We start from the raw sequence: 22991 nt of genomic DNA, 5'->3' as shown, positions 1-22991 counted from the left end.
CTGTTTCTGTTTGTAATGTGGTGTGAATATTTGGGTGTAAGTTGTGTATTTCGTCGTGTAGTGGTTATACAAATGACCACTTACTGTGCCACAGGTGGACTCTGCTGACTGATGCTTACTGAAGGCAGGTTCCAGGTCTGTCTCGCATCCAAATACTGGAGGCTGGCGGGCGCGAGTCTCTCTGGCGGCCCCATGGCTGGCTCACGAGCCCTCACCCCAGCCACTCACCATCATGCCGCATGGTGAATCTGCTGCCGGCGCATGCGTAGGGAACGCCTTCTCGGTCGCCAGCTCTGCTGTATTCTGCACTGTTCCCTTACATACAGCGTCACATTGCAATGTAAAATCCGGAAAACCTCCCATGCTTAATTCGGCCATTTCATTTCAGACATTAACATTTTATGAGTCTTTTACATTGCTTGACACTATATAAGAACCTCTTCTGTGCACACTGGACACGTATCTCTTCCCTCTCTGTAACCACCAGCGAATCGCTTCAGTTTAGCACTGCTGTCAGAGGAAAAGCCTTTGAAAACTTTTTTGTCTTAGTGCATTTAGTTTTACACACTCAAGTGACGAAGTTACGAAATAACAATACGCACATATACAAATGGCGACAATATGACATAACACGGTGTGAAGGGGCAGCGGCTTGGCAAAGCTGTCCCTTGTACTCAGGCGATTCATGTCCAACGTGATTGTGGCCACACGACGACAATTCCGAATTTCAACATAGAATGCTAGTCATACCTACACGCATGCGACGTTAGGGAATTCCGTGTTCTGAGATCCGCAGTGTGGAGACGAACACAGAATTCCAGGCAGTGGCCAATGGCCTGCACTGGACGACAGGGGACAACGCCATCTGCGTGTAGTTGTCAGTGCTGACAGACGAGCAACACTGCCTGGAGTGACCGCAGCAGTCAACATGGGGTGAGCAGCGGACACATCAGTGAGGGCAGAGTGGTGACGATTGGCGTCGATGGGCTGTGGCAGCAGACGGGCGATGCGAGCACCTCCACTGGGGGTGGGACGTCGTCCGGAGTGCGGAAGGCTCGCCGCCTGCTGAGGGGGTCGTCTGCTTCAGTGCGCAATGCCTGATGCCAATTATTCCAGCTTAACACTCGATGAAAATAAAGGCAAAGTGTGTAATTTACATCGAGCACCACATCTACATTTGAAGTTGCTCATTAGACTCACACTAGTAGTTGGAAGTAATTACTCGATTCATGGGCCAAAGTAGAGAATTTTATTTATTTTACTTTTCGTGATAGCGTCACCTCTATAAATCCGTCTGGTGTGTGACACATTCCGTGTGCAGTGTTGTCAATTATGTGGTGTAACTCTTGCTACCGATGTGAGGTTGTAATTAAAGAGAGCAAGTATTTGCCTACTGCTGATAGGCAAGTATACTAGCCGTGAGATCACAACTGAAGATAGATTCTAACTGAAAAACTTGTGAGCCAGTAATTTGAGTATGGTGCAGCTTATGCTGGTGTAACATACCACTACGCATGCTGCCAGCATATAGTTTCCAGTTATGAGTTGATGTAGGGGACAGGTTCGAACAACGAACATTAATGCAGCTGCATGATGTGGTAGACAAAAACAACAATATTGCGCCATTAGTATCTTCAAAGAGATTGAGTGCTCACATTTTCAAATGCACACGGTCGTGATAGAAGTCATCTGTGTTCTTCTAAGGTGCTTAAATATGTTGTACACCATGAGAAACACAAAGTTGAAAGAGACAAGTGGTCTTCGTTAATAATGGACTGTTTTTCAGTTGATCCTAAGTTTTTGCAAAAACTGTTCAATAAGTATTTTACAGACTTAATCCTCAAAAGAAGGGCTCCTCATGTTAGTTTACAGGTATCTCATCTTGTTGCAGTTGTCACAGTGTTACCAGAGTAGTCATACGCAGCACAAGATGATATGTACAAATAAATGAACAAAGGATTGATTTTTGTATTCTATATTTGAAAGACCAACACATATGATGTAATCAATTGTGTTTCCTTATGTCAACGTTGACTCAGCATATCCACCAGCACGTGCTTTCTGTAGTCCCTGGCGAGGTCCAGGGGGGTCCTGCCATACACATCCGTGGCCCCCCTGTCGGATCCCGCCCGCAGGAGCTCATCCGCTGCACCTGCGTGGCCCCCCACTGCCGCCCTGTGCAGCGGCGTCTGCCCCCGACCATCCCTGGCATTGGGGTCAGCAGAGGCGCCGAGCAGCAGCTGCACCACACCAGCGCGGCCATACAATGCAGCCAAGTGCAGGGGCGTCCAAACATTACGGCCAGCCGTGGCGTCGACCTCCGCGCCGGCACTGATGAGGCAGCTGGCCGCCGCCACGTGCCCCTCTTGGGCTGCGAAGTGCAGGGCGGTCCAGCTGTCCTCCCTCACCCTCACGTCCGCCCCTGCCACCAGTAACTCGTGCAGTTGGTCCGCCGCCCCCTGCTTGGCCGCCTCAATCAGCCTCCTCCCTTTCTCCTCTTCAGAGAGGGTCCTGCACAGAACATCGACACACTCACACTCTACTACACACACACACACACACGCACACGCACACACACACACACACACACACACACACACACACACACACACCAAATGAAAGAAACCGTCACAGACGGAATTTTAATTCTCAGATACATCATTTTAAACTTCCTTCAGGGTAAGGTTACACCCCCCTCCCACCCCTCACGGGCTCTTCAGTCTTTCTGTCAGTACATGCTTGGCTGACACGAGTCTCAGCCATTGCAGTACTACTTCCCTTTCCGTGCTGCAAGCCCATTCTTCTACTATTACATGTCCCTTCTGCCTTTTCATTGGATGATCTGTCCGCAGCTCGTGGTCTAGTGTTGCTGCCTCTTGATCACAGGGCCCCAGGTTTGAGTCCTGGCTGGGTTGGGGATTTTCTCTGCTTGGAGACTGGGTGTTCGTCTTGTCCACATCATGTCATCAGCATTCATTGCAGTGGCCAGATTGGACCGTGTCAAATAAAATTTGACTGTGCCAAAAAAAAAAAAAAAAAATCTGGTGTATGGGCATTAATGACCACGCAGTTGAGCACCTCGCACACCAACCAATCATTGGATGGTCTTCATGGTACTGACCATGCTTGGATTACGTTTCTGATTTTGGACATTATCAATTTTTCCTCTACTGGTACTGAACTCATTTTCATCCAAAACTATGTGCTACCAGTGTTGCGTTTGACTAACCACTCCTCTTCCAGATTTTACAGAAGTGCATATCATGCAAGGACACTTGCCCAATGTGGTCATGTTCCCATTTGTGTAGGTCCATCTCTGCACCCTTTCTTTCTGGAAATGGTAACACACCCAAAGCCCAACAAGGTAGCCATCCCATTGCGGGTAGAGGGGGTCGTCAAGTATCTGCACCATGGTAGCGCCCTGAATACACCGGGATAACACTACTTGTGCCTTTGCTGCAAATTCCTCACAAATGCCAAGGACTATATGTCTGTCATGGCTACGGTTACAGTGACATCTTCTGTACCAGCAGTACCCTCAATCACCCTTTGTGCCTTCTGCATTGGGCCCTTGGGGTGCTTACACCCACTCCCTGGTGGTTGGGGCCTCTTCTCCTACTGCTTCCCCCGCACCCACTTTGGGAGCTGCAACTTCCCACCTGTTGGGGATGTCAGTCCCCAGTCCCCAGCCGGAGACATGTCACACTCCTCCATCCCTTGGGGCACTCCCAGCTTCCTGTTGATCTGCATGTGGATATGAGCTTGTGGTTAAAGGAGCTGCATGCTGCTGGTCATAGGACTTTGTTTCTCCTCTGTCCCTGAAACTAAGACAGAAAAGCCCTAGCAGAAATTGAAATTGGCTAAGAAAATCGACAAGTTGTAGTTCCCAAGGAGGAGATACCAGGGGCTGCCATGCCACTGGACTCAGCACACTCCACCTCTGATATAAAGGTGGAGTTCCCGGTGGCCTCTGTGGCTCCAGATCCCCCCTCCCCTCCACACACACACAAACAAACCTGATTTAGAATCGATATGTATTGATACTGTATCCTTGCAACTCTGGCAGCAGGTGATGTGCTTCCTTAACCTGATTGCCAGTGTCACGTTCTAGCCATTTTCAACCACATCAGGAGTGAGGGCAAGTTCCCATCTCAGTGTCAAGAAAGAGTGATAGTCCAGGTACTGGCAGTGTGCTAACACCACCTGAGAAAGGTATCGCTCAGTTAACTATGTAGCCTAATGTTCTCTACAAGTTGCTTGAATATTGGTGAGCCCACAGTTCTGTTGATACCATGAATCTTGGGACCTTTTGGCTGCATCCCAGGGTAATTTCTGCCAAGACTGTTCAACGACTGACAATTTGGTCTCTACAGAGTGTGCTATCCGGATGGCTTTTGCCTACTGATAACACCTTATCACTGTTTTCATCTTTGACTTGCAAAGGATTTATGACACCACATGGTGTCATCACATTCTCATTACCCTATATAAGTAGGGTCTCTTGAACTTCTTATCATGTCATGTCATACTTTCCAGGTTCAAGTTGGTGCTTCAAGTTGGTGCCTCTCACTGCCTGTTCCTCCAGAACAAGTACCACTGGATAACAGACTGCTGCCCAGATGCTTCCCCTGCTGTAGAGAAACGCCTGAATGAAAAGTTTGCCGACAACTGGACAGGACGGAATGCTGCAGCATGACGACCAGACAGCTACCCTGATTCCACTACTCTCGATTTCGTTTCTACGAGCAGCACTGAGAGACATGGTCTGTCGTGAACCCCAACTATGTCAGATGATATGCTCCAGCAAACTGCCATACCATGCAATGGCTCATCATCCAACGCACTTCCTTCTGTTCATCCATCTCTCAAACAGCAACTGCAAATATGCCCTGCAGTCGATGCTACACAATTTGAGCATACTTAAGTGTAAAACTACACATGCTTAAGAAAATTATTTTGCTCGCGGATAACGAGTCATCAGTTATTTTGAATAAAATGTTTAATGTATTTAAAGTGTATTCCGTGTACGTACAATTGCGAGTATTTTTAATTTCGACCTAAGACCAGATGTTTCAGCATTAAGAAGCAACCGCGTGCCTTCAAGCAGAGATCAGGTCGAGTACTAGCTTATTACACTGAGCTGACGAAAGTCGTGCGATAGCCATGTCCACACACACAGGTGGCTGCGGTGTGGCGCACGCAAGGTGCAGGAAGCGCCATGCGTTGGCGGGGCTGTCAACTGTACTCGTCTGGAAGGGTTGCCAGCATTTTAATGGCCGCATGACGGGAATTAACCAACTTCGACTGCGAAACAGTAGTCGGCGCTAGACCAGGACTGTTGATATTTTTAAAAATATGGAGTATACAATACATTGATATTTATTAAAATGTCCATATCGACTATAGATATCTTGAAAAGGGAGTGTATCGGCGGGCAAAATAACGGGACACTCCTGCCTATAAAAATATCGGCTGCACGTTGTAAACATACTGCTGGTTTTAGAGCTTTAGAAGTATCGATTTATTATTACGTGCTCTGCACATCAACAAGCTGTACAGCATGTACACGTGGACAAGGAAAAAAATATTCTCGAATTTTTCCTGGTTTCCCTGGTTCAAAATACACTTTCTCTCAGGTCAAAATACACTTTTTCCGTGTTAAGTGACACTATACTCTTCCTTGCCACTGTAAAACTCATCAATCCTTTGATTGTTTATGGTTTTACCTACCGACGTAGAATTTCCCGGTACATTAGGAAACGAAACTCAGAAGGGGGGGGGGGGGGAAGTTCTGAAAGATCTTTGATGTGCAGCAAGATGTACGCTGCATATGTTCGTATTATTTTTATTTATTTTTTTTATTCTGACTGGTTTGATGCGGCCCGCCACGAATTCCTTTCCTGTGGTAACCTCTTCATCTCAGAGTAGCACTTGCAACCTACGTCCTCAATTATTTGCTTGACGTATTCCAATCTCTGTCTTCCTCTACTGTTTTTGCCCTCTACAGCTCCCTCTAGTACCATGAAAGTCATTCCCTCATGTCTTAGCAGATGTCCTATCATCCTGTCCCTTCTCCTTATCAGTGTTTTCCACATATTCCTTTCCTCTCCGATTCTGCGTAGAACCTCCTCATTCCTTACCTTATCAGTCCACCTAATTTTCAACATTCGTCTATAGCACCACATCTCAAATGCTTCGATTCTCTTCTGTTCCGGTATTCCCACAGTCCATGTTTCACTACCATACAATGATGTACTCCAGACGTACATCCTCAGAAATTTCTTCCTCAAACTAGGGCTGGTATTTGATATTAGTAGACTTCTCTTGGCCAGAAATGCCTTTTTTGCCATAGCGAGTCTGCTTTTCATGTCCTCCTTGCTTTGTCCGTCATTGGTTATTTTACTGCCTAGGTAGCAGAATTCCTTAACTTCATTGACTTCGTGACCATCAATCCTGATGTTAAGGTTCTCGCTGTTCTCATTTCTACTACTTCTTATTACCTTCGTCTTTCTCCGATTTACTCTCAAACCATTCTGTGTACTCATTAGACTGTTCATTCCGTTCAGCAGATCATTTAATTCTTCTTCACTTTCACTCAGGATAGCAATGTCATCAGCGAATCGTATCATTGATATCCTTTCCCCTTGTATTTTAATTCCACTCCTGAACCTTTCTTTCATTTCCATCATTGCTTCCTCGATGTACAGATTGAAGAGTAGGGGCGAAAGGCTACAGCCTTGTCTTACACCCTTCTTAATACGAGCACTTCGTTCTTGATCGTCCACTCTTATTATTCCCTCTTGGTTGTTGTACATATTGTATATGACCCGTCTCTCCCTATAGCTTACCCCTACTTTTTTCAGAATCTCGAACAGCTTGCACCATTTTATATTGTCGAACACTTTTTCCAGGTCGACAAATCGTATGAAAGTGTCTTGATTTTTCTTTAGCCTTGCTTCCATTATAGAATTGCCTCTCTCGTCCCTTTACTTTTCCTAAAGCCAAACTGATCGTCACCTAGCGCATTCTCAATTTTCCATTCTTCTGGATATTATTCTTGTAAGCAGCTTTGATGCATTATCTGTTAAGCTGATTGTGTGATAATTCTCACACTTGTCAGCTCTTGCCGTCTTCGGAATTGTGTGGATGATGCTTTTCGGAAAGTCAGATGGTATATTGCCAGACTCATATATTCTACACACCAACGTGAATAGTCGTTTTGTTGCCACTTCCTCCAATGATTTTAGAAATTCTAATGGAATGTTATCTATCCCTTCTGCCTTATTTGACCGTAAGTCCTGCAAAGCTCTTTTAAATTCCGATTCTAATACTGGATCCCCTATCTCTTCTAAATCGACTCCTGTTTCTTCTTCCATCACATCAGACAAATCTTCACCTTCATAGAGACTTTCAATGTATTCTTTCCACCTATCTGCTCTCTCCTCTGCATTTAACAGTGGAACTCCCGTTGCACTCTTAATGTTACTACCGTTGCTTTTAATGTCACCAAAGGTTGTTTTGACTTTCCTGTATGCTGAGTCTGTCCTTCCGACAATCATATCTTTTTCAATGTCTTCACATTTTTCCTGCAGCCATTTCATCTTAGCTTCTCTGCACTTCCAATTTATTTCATTCCTCAGCGACATGTTCTGGGAAAATCAGGAATACAGAAATACATGTTTGTACCTCCTCCTTTCATCAATCAACTGAAGTATTTCTTCTGTTACCCATGGTTTTTTTCGCAGCTACCTTCTTTGTGCCTATGTTTTCCCTCCCAACTTCCATGATGGCACTTTTTAGAGATGTCCATTCCTCTTCTACTGTACTGCCTACTGCGCTATTCCTTATTGCTGTATCTATAGCGTTGGAGAACTTCAAACGTATCTCGTCATTCCTTAGTACTTCCGTATCCCACTTCTTTGCGTATTGATTCTTCCTGGCTAATATCTTGAACTTCAGCGTACTCTTCATCACTACTATATTGTGATCCGAGTCTATATCTGCTCCTGGGTACGCCTTACAATCCAGTATCTGATTTCGGAATCTCTGTCTGACCATGATGTAATCTAATTGAAATCTTCCCGTATCTCCTGGCCTTTTCCAAGTATACCTCCTCCTCTTGTGATTCTTGAACAGGGTATACGCTATTACTATCTGAAACTTGTTACAGAACTCAATTAGTCTTTCTCCTCTTTCATTCCTTGTCCCAAGCCCATATTCTCCTGTAACCTTTTCTTCTACTCCTTCCCCTACAACTGCATTCCAGTCGCCCATGACTATTAGATTTTCGTCCCCCTTTACATAATGCATTACCCTTTCAATATCCTCATACACTTTCTCTATCTGTTCATCTTCAGCCTGCGACGTCGGCATGTATACATGAACTATCGTTGTCGGTGTTGGTCTGCTGTCGATTCTGATTAGAACAACCCGATCACTGAACTGTTCACAGTAACACACCCTCTGCCCTACCTTCCTATTCATAACGAATCCTACACCTGTTATACCATTTTCTGCTGCTGTTGATATTACCCGATACTCATCTGACCAGAAATCCTTGTCTTCCTTCCACTTCACTTCACTTCACTGACCCCTACTATATCTAGGTTGAGCCTTTGCATTTCTCTTTTCAGATTTTCTAGTTTCCCTACCACGCTCAAGCTTCTGACATTCCACGTCCCGACTCGTAGAACGTTATCCTTCCGTAGATTATTCAATCTTTTTCTCATGGTAACCTCCCCCTTGGCAGTCCCCTCCCGGAGATCCGAATGGGGGACTATTGCGGAATCTTTTGCCAATGGAAAGATCATCATGACACTTCTTCAATTACAGGCCACATGTCCTGTGGATACAAGTTACGTGTCTCTAATGTAGTGGTTTCCATTGCCTTCTGCATCCTCATGTCGTTGATCATTGCTGATTCTTCCGCCTTTAGGGGCAATTTCCCACCCCTAGGACAAGAGAGTGCCCTGAACCTCTATCCGCTCCTCCGTCCTCTTTGACAAGGCCGTTGGCAGAATGAGGCTGACTTCTTATGCCGGAAGTCTTCGGCCACCAATGCTGATTACTTATCTAAATTTAGGCAGTGGTGGGGATCGAAACCGGGACCGAAGACGTCCTGATTATGAATCAAAGACGCTACCCCTAGACCACGGGCCTATGTTCGTATTACGAAGGTATAAATTCGGATTCCACCAAACACCGCATGTTATCTTCCGAAGCATTGAAATCGAGATTGTGATCAGATTTTGTAAGCCAGTCACAGCTCATGTCACGTGATCTCGCCAGGTGATAACAGCACACGACAAGTGATGTAGTCAGCCAACGACACGTGATGTAGTCAGCCAATAGCAAAGTCACTCTTAAGTAGGGACAACACACAAATAAGAAAAGTTGATGGTTTTAATTAATATCATAGCATTCACATATAATATTGGACTCTAAGATCAATAAACTGCGACAGAACCTAAGCCTGCACACATAATGTTGATCTTCTTTGCGCGCGTTACACTTTAAGACACATCACAAAAACGTGCCACAAAAATTTTTAATAACGACCTAAATGTCTGATCTTCTGGGTTCGAAATTCTTGTAAAGGGTCCTCCTCAAGGAGTTGATTTTTAAATGAGAGTCAAACGCTTTGTGATTTAATAAATTCATCATACATTCTCGAACATAGTTCATCTTGCGTGAAAGGAAATTTGCATTGAATGTAACACTTTTCAAACCACCATTTGCAATATTTTCCCACGACCTGTGAGAAATTTGTTCGTTTCAGCAGTTGCCAGAGAGCGCCAGATGAAATGAGTCACAGGCTTCTGCAGCTACGATGACGCTGGAAGCCCTTACGTTCGTACGTGTAAAACACTGAAAGATTATGTCATGAAAGAAACAAGACATCAGAGAATACTCCAAGAGCATAGAGATTTCGTGCACCACACTAAAATGCATAATTCGGCTTACAGTGCACATTCGTATGTCCAGATTCGGATGTAAATTTTCTTGGCGCACCAGTACTGTATTACATCATGTTTGGTTTTTTACTATGGCATAATGCCATAAGTGCACTTGAAATGCAGCGAACAGTTGAAACTAGCCAATAGTGTGAAATTAAAACACTTCGTTTCAAATAAATTAGACTGCCTCAGCAGAAAAGGTTAATAAAAGTCGAATCTCTTTGGCAAACCTTCAAAAATTACTTCATTCTTCTGCAAGGCGATTAATGCTTGACTGTCAGAAAGGTTGAAATAAAATATGAAACTAGTAACATACTTTAGCCCTCCGTACTGATGTGAATGTATTTTAATTCATTTGACAGCTCCCACTCAAAAAATCCGTTTTGTTTTCATGAACAAATGAACGAAGGGGAAACAATAAAATCGCTGAACGTATACACAGGTCACGTGGAGGCGACCCACCTGCCCACCACAGCTCAGACTGCTCTGTGCACCAGCCCCGGATCACTACATTTCCCAAGGGGGACGACATCAGATGCTGGCTCCCAGCCACACTTCTGTACCCAGAAGCGGGAGGAGGCACTACACATACGCGACAACTGCGCGTGCGCAAGGGCCAGCCCTCAACTCCTCAAAGGAATCCAATTCAAACAGTTGTCACGTCACGCTCGTCGGAGGCAATTTGTTGTTATGAAGCATTTGACATACTTTGCTGTTGGCAGACGCTTATGTGAGTACTGTGTTTTGTTGTTCTATGTGGCGCATTTCCTTCACAACTGAAGTTTTGTTTTCATTTCTTTTCTGTCGTTGATGTTTTGTTGCTGCAGTATTATTCTGCAGAGCATGGTACAGTAACATCCTGTGTTAGAATATTCGTTCTTACGAATCAAAATCACGAAAATTTAACTGAAAACTAAAACAGTGAAAAGTTCCCGCAATTCTAAACAATTCCCCGGATTTCTCCCAGATGCAAAAATTCCCGGAATTATCCCGGTTCTCCCGGTTGTCACGGGTAGTACATATTCTGAGCTAGTAGCCTGCCTATCTCCTTTTGAGCGAGAGTTTAAAGTAAAAAGTTGGACGTTCTGGCATACCGATAAACACTTTGCTAAAAACGGTAACTGCATACAGGTCGCATGGTGGGTCCATCGTCCGGTTTTGTCACACATCGGGTTTGTCAGGAACACTTCATGTTGACCTCCCTGTTTCTTCATTTCTGCAAACACCAGCAACCTAGCAGGTGCAGAGTCGAAATTCTGTGGTGAAGTTAAACCCTGCAGTTTCCATTGGTAGCGCTGGTCACCGATTACATCAGCATTTCCGCTCACACCTCTGAGCACACTGCAACCATCAGTCTTGTCATTTAGATTTTTGTTCTTCATTTCCAGCAACGGTTTTTAAAGAATTTCGATGTGCAGAAATAGCACACTACTTGCGTTAAAAATTAGTTTTTAAGGAAATTAGTGCTCTGTTTCTTTACATCGTAAATCTTGTGTTGTCATTCCATTGAACCCCCCCTCCCCCCCAACTAACCACGGTGAAATCGGTGTTGTTCTCTGCCACATATACTCTTTTAGACAGTCAAAGAGACAGATTGGAAGTGATGAAAGCTCAAAAAGTAGTAAGATTATTTAGCACCTGAAGGTAAAAATCATGTCCCACTACAATATGAAAAAATAAACTTCAACTATTTATCGAAAATTGTGAAAAAATATAATATAAAATAAAAATATCACATTCGATATTGCCGTTTTGATATCGATTTATTGATATACCGACGGAAAATATATGGCCGATATATATCAATAATCTTTGGAGAAGATACCGATATGCCTACATTTCATCAACATTCTTAAGCTGGACGCATGTGACGCTCCATTTTGGAAATTGCTATGGATTCCAATATTACCACGTCCACAGCGATGTGAGTACGATAAAAATACCAAATTTCAGGTATTGTCTGTCAGCACAGAGAACGCAGTGGCCGACTGCCTTCACTTAACGACCGAGTGCAGCGGCGTTTGCAAAGATTCGTCAGTGCTAACAGACAAGCAACACTGCATGAAATAACCACAGAAATCAACGTCGGACATTACGGCGAACGTATATCTTAGGAGTATGTGGCGAAATTTGGCGCTAATGCGTTATGGCAACAGAGGACCGACGTGAGCGCCTTTGCCAACAGCTCGACATCGCCTGCATCGCCTCACTGGGGTCTGTGGCCGTATCAGCTGGAGACTAGGTGCCAGGAAAACTGTGGCCCGGTCAGGCGAGTCCAGAGTTCAGGTGAGTCCAGAGTTCAGGTGGTGAGAGCTGGCGGTGGGGTTCGGCTGTGACGCAGGCCCTGCGAAGCCACGGAGGCGAGTTGTCAACGAGGCACTGTGCAAGCCGGTGGTGGCTCGACAGTGGCGAGGGATGTATTTATATGGAATGGACTGGGTCCTCTGGTCGAACTTGAACCGAACGTTGACTGGGAATTGTTAAGGTCGGCCACTTTGAGCGATTCATATACTTCATTTTCCCAAACAACGATGGAATGTTTGTGGATGGCAATGCACCATGTCACCGGGCAACAAGTATTTGCGACTGGTTTGAGTAACGATCCGGACAACTAGAGCGAATGATTTAGCCACCCAAATCACCTGATACGAACCTCACCGACTATTTATGGACATAAGTGAGAGATCTGTTAGTGCACAAAATCCTGCACGGGCTACACTTTCACTGTAGAGGCAGCACGTCTCAGTATCTGTGCGGGCGACCTCTGGCGACTTGCTGGGCCCGCGCCATGTCCAGCTGCTACGCTACGTCGAGCAAAGGGATTCCCGCCACGTTACCAGGAGGTATCCCATGACGTTTGTCACATCAGTGTGTTGTCATTGACGATATTGACGTACCTGTGCTTTTAAGACGAATGACGCAATGTTCCTTCAAGACACGCATGCATGTCTGTGGAAAAAGGCACTGTAGTGGCTGCAGCCATTGTGAAAAGCAGCATGAAATGTATTCACAGATGCGAATACGGACAACCGTCAGCTGTGTGAGGGATGGAAGGCAATGAAGATTTGTGCTGGACAAGGACTCAGCCCCGATTTCTCTCTTTGCACGAGCGCTCGCCTTACCCACTTCGGCTATCCGTGCACGGCTCATGGCCAGATATAAACTTCCAAATGTCATTGTTACTCCATCACAGTGTGTACTCATACACAGATTAATTACCATACAGGGGATGATACTTTGATTGAAAGTCATTGCCAGGTACTGGAGGATAAATACGATAATTCTATGCCTGTGTTGTTGATTGTAACATCGTAACAGCAGCTGTTGTCGCAATGCCCCTTCCTTTGGACATGTGTTCGTGTGCAAAGGACCTTTACGTCATTATTCTTAAGAGGTTGGGAGGCTGGAGCCAGAAGAACTACAGAAATCGGCTCTTGGCATATATGCTGTCCAGGGAGCAGTCTAATCCATGAAGATGTCAGGGGTTGGTGACTGGGGGAGAGGACTAAATGCAGAGACTTACTGGAACGTCAACCATAGTGGCCAGAAGCAGTGTACCACGCTGGTTCAGAATTGTTTTGTCGGTTAATGGGGAATATAGTGTTTGCAGTTGCTCACTGGATTTGCTGTCTTATTTCACTGAAGCACCAAATATTCCGACCTCCGAGTGTTAACCCTTTCACTGCGCATTTACTCTCAGTGGCTCCCACCCTGTGCACGTTATTTTCACCCGGTGCATATATTTACGACTGTAGCAGTCTACCGTTATTATTGAGATAAAAATGAGACGCAAAAGCCGGTATTGTCGGTGTAAATCGTTTCCTTTTTTTTTTAATCTTTGTTCAGAAAGTCTTACTTTGTTCAAAAATGGTACTTCATTAGGAGAAAGAAATACAAAACATATTACATTTGTAATACTTCAAAGTGTGCTATCTCTTGAAATAAAAATTCAAACATAAAGGCACATTACATTTTACACAAATTTATCTTGTATCAATACGTTTATCATGTTTTGCACATACAATACACCTTCCCTGGGCGGCCTCCTTCTTTGAAGCTCCTGGGATTAGCGAGATAAATTGGCGCTCGGTTAGGTGTAAGGGATTGTCACCATCAGCCGATCTCCTTCCACGACGTCCCTCTGTTTGGGGTCGGTGGTGAATCTCTAGGAGTTCCTTGATAAGTTTCTGTTGAAAATCAGATACTGAAATATTTCGTCCTGTTTGAGTTTTATATAATGCACTTCGCATTGAGCAGAGACATATCCACCAAATGAAAAAAAAAAAAACTTTATATCATTTTACAGTTTTTTGTACACATTCTACTGAACTTAGCATCATGTCGCTCCTGTCGACGGCCCCCAATATTTTCAGTGTAGCTTAAGATGCAAGCTGGTTTTGTTTTTGGTTCATTCGTGGTTCTGTCAATTTTGTCAGTCGCTGTAACTTCGTTTGTATGAAGAGTTGAAAGCATCCTCACTTCCCGCTTGTCCTGCCACTTCAGAGCAAGAAGTTTATCTGTTGACACAAACTCGATCTCACCTTTACTAAGTTTTTCTGAAAAAGAAGGCATGCCTTTGCTGTTTGTTCTCACAGTTCCACAGGCATTAGTCACTCTGTCATGCAAATAAGAAAATAACATTGGGCTAGTGTACCAATTGTCAGCATATAATGTGTGACCTTTACCAAGGTAACATTCAAGTAAAGTGAGAACAATGCTTCCAGGTATTCCAATATTTACACTAAAGTCAGTTTCTTTTTTTACGTCTGTTGCTGCACCCACATAAATAATATAAAGTCAAGAATATAACCAGTTTTACATTCACATAACACAAAAATTTTTACACCAAATCTTCGGCGTTTGGAAGGAATGTACTGCTTGAAGAAGACACGACCTTTGAAGAGAACTAACTTTCGTCAATGCAAAACTTTTTAAAAGGATAGAAAGCACCTGGAAATAGTTTTCTTAAGTGATCCACAATTCGATGTAATTTCCAGATTTTGTCATCTCCAGGGTCCTTACTGTTATCAGCAAAATGTAACATTGCAAGTAACAGAAGACATCTATCTCTCGGCATGATTTGCGCAAACACTGGAGTAGACAGTAACTGATCATTGGTACAATAACTGTTTATTTCATTTTTTCTCACTCGAACCAACAGAAAATTTACAGCAAGGAAACTATCGACTTCGTCATTGAATGTGTTTTTCCAACGTCGCATTCTTGATTTTTCACTGGCATCATTGCAAAGGTGTTCATAATATAAATTACATTGCTCAGCTATGTAGCTCATAATTTCTTGGCTTAAAAACTTGGAGGCGCTCGTATACAGTACATAAATCATCTAAATTGACGATTTTGCAACCGGAACCACTGTTATCGAAATTATACACTTTAGTGTCCCAATCAGAGCCTTTCCATCTAAAATCAACTGTTTTGTGTCTCTTAGGAGATTTTTCAGGCAAACGCTCAGGCTCTTCTTCGGAATCGGAGAAAGAATCGACGATAACATCAAAAACTGGATCTGCATTTACTGGTTCAACATTTGTTGGTTCACAAATATTTTTTATATTTGTGGTCACAGATTTATCAAAAAACTCATCGTCGTCATTATCTGTCCACCCACAGTCAGCTGGATTGGGCAAGATGATGTCCTCGTCGTCACTTTGGTTTAGAATACGCAGCAGGTCATCATCTGTAAACGAACGGTAACGTCGCGTCATTTTATTCGATAATGCAGAAACCGCTGCACACAAACTAGGTAATATAGCGATACGAATGAACTCAGCAGAAAGAGAATTCAGCATTCAATAGTTGTTCAGGTATTTCGTAGTATTAGAACAATTAAACTGCATACTCGCTAGCCAGATTGTCGGCGTTATACGTAACTATACGACTGTAGCAGGGAACCAGTGTAAATATTTTTATGGCAAATACTATATATACATCTGGAGCACTGAAACGATTAGCGTATATTTACATCCGGAGCAGTGAAAGAGCTAATATTTTCTCAAGTATGTTTGCGTATGGCACCAGTCAGGGGCAGGCAGGACACGGCCCGATGTCGCCGCACTGACAGCTGCACCCACCAGCCTATAAAATGCAAATGGCCGCTCACGCCGCGTTAAACCCTGGCCACGCCCTGCCACTGGGACAACCCAGTTTCCGATAGAGCCCCTAATTACTCTCATTAATTTTACCCTCACTGTTTACAGTAGTATAAAATCCAGTAGCAGCTGTGAGTAGCTTTCACTGTTAAGTGTGTACGCTGGGCTTCATTCCTATGGGGTGAGGGTTGTTATTCTGGCATTGCTATTTTCCCAGTTGCCCACGGTGATACTGTGTAAAGTGTGAAGAGGGTGTTTCCTGTGCGAGAAGTTAATGTATGGGAAGTTCGCACATTTATGGAGCTATGCAGATGGGAGTGGCATAGTCAGGCTGTGTTTCCATCAATGGCAGCTGGTAATCGCGATAGATGCGACAAACATGTCAATGTATGAAAATAAATGGTCGCTATAATATACTGAACTAGGAGAAAATAACCAAATCAGTAAGGCAGTCTGGTAGGGTTCTGGGCGGTGGAACACCGAGACTAGCACAGACAGTTTCAGTGGACAGAATAACGAAATTGGATTGTAACAATAGGAAGCCATGGGACCCATCACAGATAGATCCACACATTCCACACTTGTATGGCTGACCACCATGGGTAATCGAGCCATGAATCTCTGTATAGGGAGGAGTAATGTGTTTTCTAAAATCAGTTCATACATATCCTGTCCAGTGTAAGGTACAATGTATGTTCCGCACCCACTTTCCCACCTGAAACTTAGGACACTTCTATCTATAACGTCTTGCTGCATTCTGCTCTGATCAGTTTCATGCTGAATAGTCGCACTGTTGCTAGTCTGAGGCCTGTGCAAGTACTATTCTAGGACATTAAGCAAAGTCAATGCAGTCTCAATGAAGCCATCTCCTAAACCTTTCAATTCAGTGTCAGATATAAATTTTTGTTTTCATAAAGCTAACTGTCCATGTCGGCTACCATCGGTCGCTGATATGCAATAAGCAAAGTGAGTATTAGAAAGGTATTAAGGAGAAACTGCTCCACGGTGAAAGAAAAACCTGAACTGAAGACACGTGCTGAATCCAATCAGCTGCAGGGCGTGGTTTAACACTGGTGGGGAATGCAGTGCTACATACGCCACAACCCTGCCACACCAGCAACAGAGCTGACCTTATTTCCCACTTATTGTGAACAAGCACCACAGCTATTACGCCACATGAGCGTGCCTTCACACCTGAATTCAACTTTCATTATGGCTGATGTTTTCACCCTGACCTTTATACACACAAAGGTTCTCATATACATCCTTTGTATTAAAGTATTCAATGGTCGCTACAAATGAAAGTGCCAATAAATGTCAATTAAAGGAAATTCTAAGAACACTCAGACAGACTAAACAAGACGTATTCACATTTTTGCAGTTAGTTGACTGTCCTACTTCTAATTCTACTTTCTCTTCCTTCATTACACCCCCCCCCCCCCCCCCCCCCGACAAGGAACCACTTGCTTGCGAGGTCACAAAAGGCCAATGACGTTTACGACATTTTGTTCCCCACAATACGGCCTGTTAATGGCAACAGTGGTCGACACTAGACATATACAATGGTGAGCACAGCATGTGGCTGTAGACCATAGTTTAACTGATCAGTTGACAAGTAATTCACAACAAAGCTACACTCTAGTGCTGTTGATACAAGGCAGAGTAATGACGATAAACAACAGATATTGCATTATCTCTACAACAGTTATCGAAGTTGACATTGTCAGAAAGTAAACCAAAGAATTCCGTGTAGTGAGAAAGGAATGGCAGATGAAATATTAGTGTTTTTAGAGAGTGAGTCAGCAGAATGCCCAGTGTCATGTGTTTGATAGTGCAGACAATGTACATGAGGAACACAATGATGGCGATATGTGCTTAACAAGTGGAATTACCTTGTCGAGCCATGTAGTTCATCGTTCTTGTCAGACAGGGATCGACAAATCCCGCCTCCACTGAAATGCAGTGAAGGACTATCTTTGGCCAAGAAGCACAGTAAAAAAATTGTTAACGGGCTTTCAATAAGACCACAGCAATATGACCATGTCGTCCGTCCCCAAGGGAGGACGAGATACACTCGTTACAAAAATTGGTATTTGTGCATTTCAGGGATGCTCGACACAGTTTACAGGGTTGCATGATAGCTACCTACTACATTACGCACATCAAACTGTGTGTGATATAGGTTACAGTCATTTTTGGGGAAGCAGTGGATGGGCATAGCTTTGGAAAGTGCTACAGAACTGAAAGAAACCAGGTAACGAAATTTCAAATAAGGTGTGAAGTCGACAATGCACAGCCAACTGCAGAAGCCACATGAAAATTCGTAGATGAGATAAACTTGTCGCATCATTTAGTACGGAACTTTTTTTCAACTTTGGCCATTCGGGACCTCAAGAGAAAATGCACGTAACAGTGGATTAGATGTACTGTGAAAGTTCTGTCAAGATTAACTAATATCAATGCCTTAATGCAGCCATATACAATTGTGCCGACTGTTAATCTGGATGGTAAACTGGCTGCAAAAGTTACTTACTGTGCTGTGAGAAGTTGGGGTTGCTGCTCCCCCTATGATTCCTTGTCGTGTGCATGATCTTGCAAGGAGAGTAGGGAGTAGTTACGCCAAACCGAGGAAGAGCAGGGAAATGGGCGTGAGAGGAAGTGCGGTACGAGCACCACTTTTGATCGATAGCTGGTTAAAATAACTTTCTTTCGCTCCATTCCTGGTCTGCGTATAAAAACCATACTGTCTCAGAGTGAACTGTACCTCCTGAAAGGTGTCTGATGTTGCGACTTTTATCACTGGAAAATATTTGTTTGTTCCGTGCCTATAAAACGTACTATCACACTAACTGCACATACGCCTTGAAGGAGAGCCAGTTTCACGACGAACACCACGACAGACGGTTTCACATTCAAGGTCTTTGCTTCGATCTCGAGGGTGCGAACATTTGCGACCACTGTGACTCACCGTTTTGCATCTGGTGCTTGCGGTTCAAGTTAATGATCTGTCCTGAACATTTCTCTAATGTCGACGATGTCTATTTTGTTAAGTGTATTATGTGTGTCCCATAGGAGATTGGTCTCTGTACCTTCCGGACACTCATTTTCTGTCGCCCTCCTGATCGAGATGGTGAGTCATTAGCAGCTGATATTTTCCCCATTAAAAACGTTAACAGTTTCAAATGAGGAAAAGACTGAATTTGTGATCTCGCACTCTAAGAGGTTCCTCGTGAGTACTTCCGAACAGTTCTACATTCATTGCCGTGACACGTAGGTTTCGTCGAATGACAGTGCACCGGCAGTCTGGCTTTATACCCACTTCCTTCAGAACTAATTTCTAATATTCGCAAGGAACATCTAGAGCAGCAGTTACATTGAACACACCAATTAAATGTAGAAATAATTTTTCCTGATAGCTGTAAGCTCAGCTTTATCGAAAATTTCAGAAAAATTCAAATTAGATCTTTTTAGCGTGACACACGGTTGATGCGGCAAGGCGCTGAGCATTACTGTGGGTGAGCAAGTCGCGTGTGTGCAGCGGCAGCACTCACCGCAGGCGAGAGACGGCTGCGTCGTCAGGAGGCGGCGGAGTGTGGCGGGCAGCCACGCCGGTGGGAGGCTGAGTGGCGGCGCTGGGGCCGGGGCTGGCGGGCGAGCTGCAAACAAGAGGCGCTGCAAGCAAGAGGCGCTGCAAGCAAGAGGCGCTGCGTGGGTGGGCGTGTGCACAGTGCTGGGGGTGGGGGGCCGCTTACGCAACACACACTGCCTGTCACGCTGGTGGGTCTCCCGAGTTCGACGACTCACCGTTCCATCAGTTTACAGGTCGGTTCTCCCAAGTTTCTCCATAACAGCAGCTGAGTGTACCAAACCGAAGATGAATCTAAGGGCTCAGCACAGCTGGACAGATAGGAGGGTTGTTGAACAGGACATTGCAAATAAACCACTAGCTCGTTTACCAGGGACTTGACTGTAACAGGCACAGGAAATAAACATTAAGACACCAGATACTTAACTTTGCAGGGAAGGTACCTCAGAGAAGGCAGCAGTGCAGAAATACTGCAAGACATGAGACAATGGAGCTAGGCCAGTGGAAACTTTTACACTCATTGGAAATATCATAACATCTAAATGTTGTCCACTAAATAGGGTCGACACACACGAGTTAACGACACACTCGACTCAGGTAGGCCAATGCTAAACACGATCCAACTACAAAGCCGAATTGGTGTACACAATGACAACGTAGATATGTTACTGCCTGACATACGTTAAGAGGCTGCCACTGTATCAGAATTAAAAGTTTGAATTTATGATTGTATTCACTTTAAATAGAATCTAAGAAAATGGATTTCTGTGACGGCTCGAGGAATAACGATTGCACGGTGGAAGCAAAATTAGTAAACAACGGCCTCAAGTGCACGTTTGTTTATTGAAGATACGAATGGTTTCTGCCTGTGGTGTTTGATAATTTTGACATAATGCTGTGTAGAGGTAAACGCTAAAAATTCTCATTTGCACAGGGAAGTCAGCTAACATTAAGTAGAGTGTGCGTTGAAACCACGTATCTTTAACCACGGGGCTGGCAGGGAGGACGCTCGCGTCAGCTGCGCGTCAGTCAGCGTGGAACAGGGCACGTCACACCACTGTCAGCCACCGGGAAGCGATTTACGTGTCGTATATCAAAATCTGAATGTCCATTTTTACAAATGTACAAAAATTACACCGTAAACAAAAAAAAAAGTTTATAAAACAATAACAAGCCAATGTGATGGTTTAAACAGTAATTTTTGTGCATTCAGTGTGAGCACCATGTGTTACACGAAAAGTGCCAAACCACTGGCTCATTTCCTGCCACACACAAAGCAGCTGGTGTCTCGTTACAGAATTCGCAGCTTCAATAGCGCGGTGTCGCAGACTTTGAAGAGTGTCAGGCACAGGTGGGGTACGAGCACCACATTTCACGTAACTGCACAGACACGAGGGTCAAAGTTTCCGGCCTGAGGTGCTGGGTTGGGAGGGGGGATGAACGCCGGTGGCCCCCTGAGTCTCCAGGCCGCTGGGCTATTACAAATATGAGAGATAAGTTAGTTGCTACGGGAAAGGCGTCTTCGCATTCCTAATGATTGACTAAAAATAGGGTTCTGGGTTACAGTTCCACCTATCACATTCGCTTACTATTTGTTTTACAAAACTGTTTTTCAGATACACGATATGCATAGGGTGTAGGAAGCCCTGTTTTGGGTTAAACTTTTGTTCATTTTTAAACACAGAGTTTCAGGTCTGTAAACGTGAATCGCTTGCCACTGACTTAACACGGGCGTGACGCGCCCTCTTGCACGCTGTCTGATGCGCAGCTGTAGTTCCTCAGCTGAGGCGAGCACAGCTGTCGCCAGCGACCTCCCTGCCAGCCCCGTGGTTAACGATACATGGTTTGAATGCACACTCTGCTCAATGTTTGCCAACTTTCCTGCGCAAATGAGAATTTTTAGTACTTACCTCTACACAGCATTATGTGGAAATGGCCTACTTCTAGAGGTGGAAAATGGTCATATCTTTAATATACACATGAGTGATCGACACTGTTTTTTGCAAATTTTCTTAACTGAAATATCGCTGATTTCCAAAAATCTTACCTAAAATAAAGAAGGAACTAGTTGTAACATCAGCTGGCTGTGACTTCTGGCGTTGAGGAGTTTAGGAAGCTAATTGCTGAACGGCAATCAGAACTATATTTACATGTACGGAATATCAGAGTAACGAGATTTATTGTGCTGCTGTTTCAAACTTTAATTATTATATTTAATTATACATAGTACAAGAAACTATTTTTTATTTGATGTGCCATATCATATAAAATTACACCACATTCTCCTCCCCCCCCCCCCCCATTGCTTGGGGGTAATAAAATACGTTGGCTACAGAAACTGCTGCCATAATGGATACAAGTGCCAAGGAAATTAAAGCAAGTTACACAAAGTACCAGGTGATCAAAAAGTCAGTATAAATTTGAGAACTAAATAAATCACGGAATAATGCAGACAGAGGTACAAATTGACACACATGTTTGGAATGACATGGGGTTTTATCAGAACCAAAAAAATACAAGCGTTCAAAAAATGTCCGACAGATGGCGCTTCATCTGATAGGAATAGCAATAATTAGCATAACAAAGTAAGACAAAGCAAAGATGATGTTCTTTACAGGAAATGCTCAATATGTCCATTATCATTCATATCATAGCTGTAGTCGAGGAGTAACGCTGTAAACAGCACTGTAAAGCATGTCCGGAGTTATGGTGAGGCATTGGTGTCGGATGTTGTCTTTCAGCATCCCTACAGATGTTGGTCGATCACAATACATTTGCGACTTCAGGTAACCCCAAAGCCAATAATCGCACGGACTGAGGTCTGGGGACCCGGGAGGCCAAGCACGACGAAAGTGGCGTCTGAGCACACGATCATCATCAAACGACGCGCGCAAGAGATCTTTCAAGCCTCTAGGAATATGGGGTGGTTCTAATAAAACCCCATGTCATTCCAAGCACGTGTGTCAATTTTTACCTCTCTATCTACATTATTCCGTTGTTTATTAAGTTTTCAAATTTATACTGACTTTTTGATCACCCGGTACTGTCTGCACTGCGGCAGAAGCATTCGGTGGCAAGAGCGTATGGAATGCCAGCTGGTCTTTACACTCACTGACGTATCACACTTCTGAGCGAGCGACTTACGCTTGTAGGACACTGTGTTTCAGTTGGCCCGTGCACCCCACTGCAAGATACCGTTACGCTGCGCCCACAAATGCAGTTTTTCAGGGGGGTCACAAACTGCGTTCTGCTGGTGGCAGAGACAAGGCGTCTAGTGCCTCGGATTGCCCTTAGCCTCAAGACCCTCTGTACACCTGTCGCGAGAGATGCCATACTGTAGCT

The 22991-nt window shown here is 44.2% G+C and overlaps 2 protein-coding genes across 2 annotated transcripts in view; both read right to left on the bottom strand.

Annotated features, from left to right (window-relative positions):
* LOC124553927 (ankyrin repeat domain-containing protein 65-like) overlaps window positions 1–22991 on the bottom strand; it is a 445704-nt gene that overhangs the window by 356557 nt on the left and 66156 nt on the right. The window lies entirely within an intron of this gene.
* Window positions 1960–22991, bottom strand: part of LOC124553642 (histone-lysine N-methyltransferase EHMT1-like) — a 63522-nt gene continuing 42490 nt past the window's right edge. Inside the window, exons 3-4 of the mRNA XM_047127517.1 lie at window positions 19615–19719; window positions 1960–2511 (exon numbers count right to left, since the gene is read on the bottom strand). Coding sequence (XP_046983473.1) covers window positions 2025–2511; window positions 19615–19719 — 592 coding nt within the window. The 3' untranslated portion in view covers window positions 1960–2024. The remainder of the gene's footprint in view (window positions 2512–19614; window positions 19720–22991) is intronic.

The sequence above is a fragment of the Schistocerca americana genome, chromosome 11 (genome assembly GCF_021461395.2).
Source record: "Schistocerca americana isolate TAMUIC-IGC-003095 chromosome 11, iqSchAmer2.1, whole genome shotgun sequence".
NCBI lineage: Eukaryota > Metazoa > Arthropoda > Insecta > Orthoptera > Acrididae > Schistocerca > Schistocerca americana.
The sequence above is the reverse complement of the archived record's forward strand: the minus strand, read 5'-3'. Positions and strand labels throughout refer to the sequence as shown.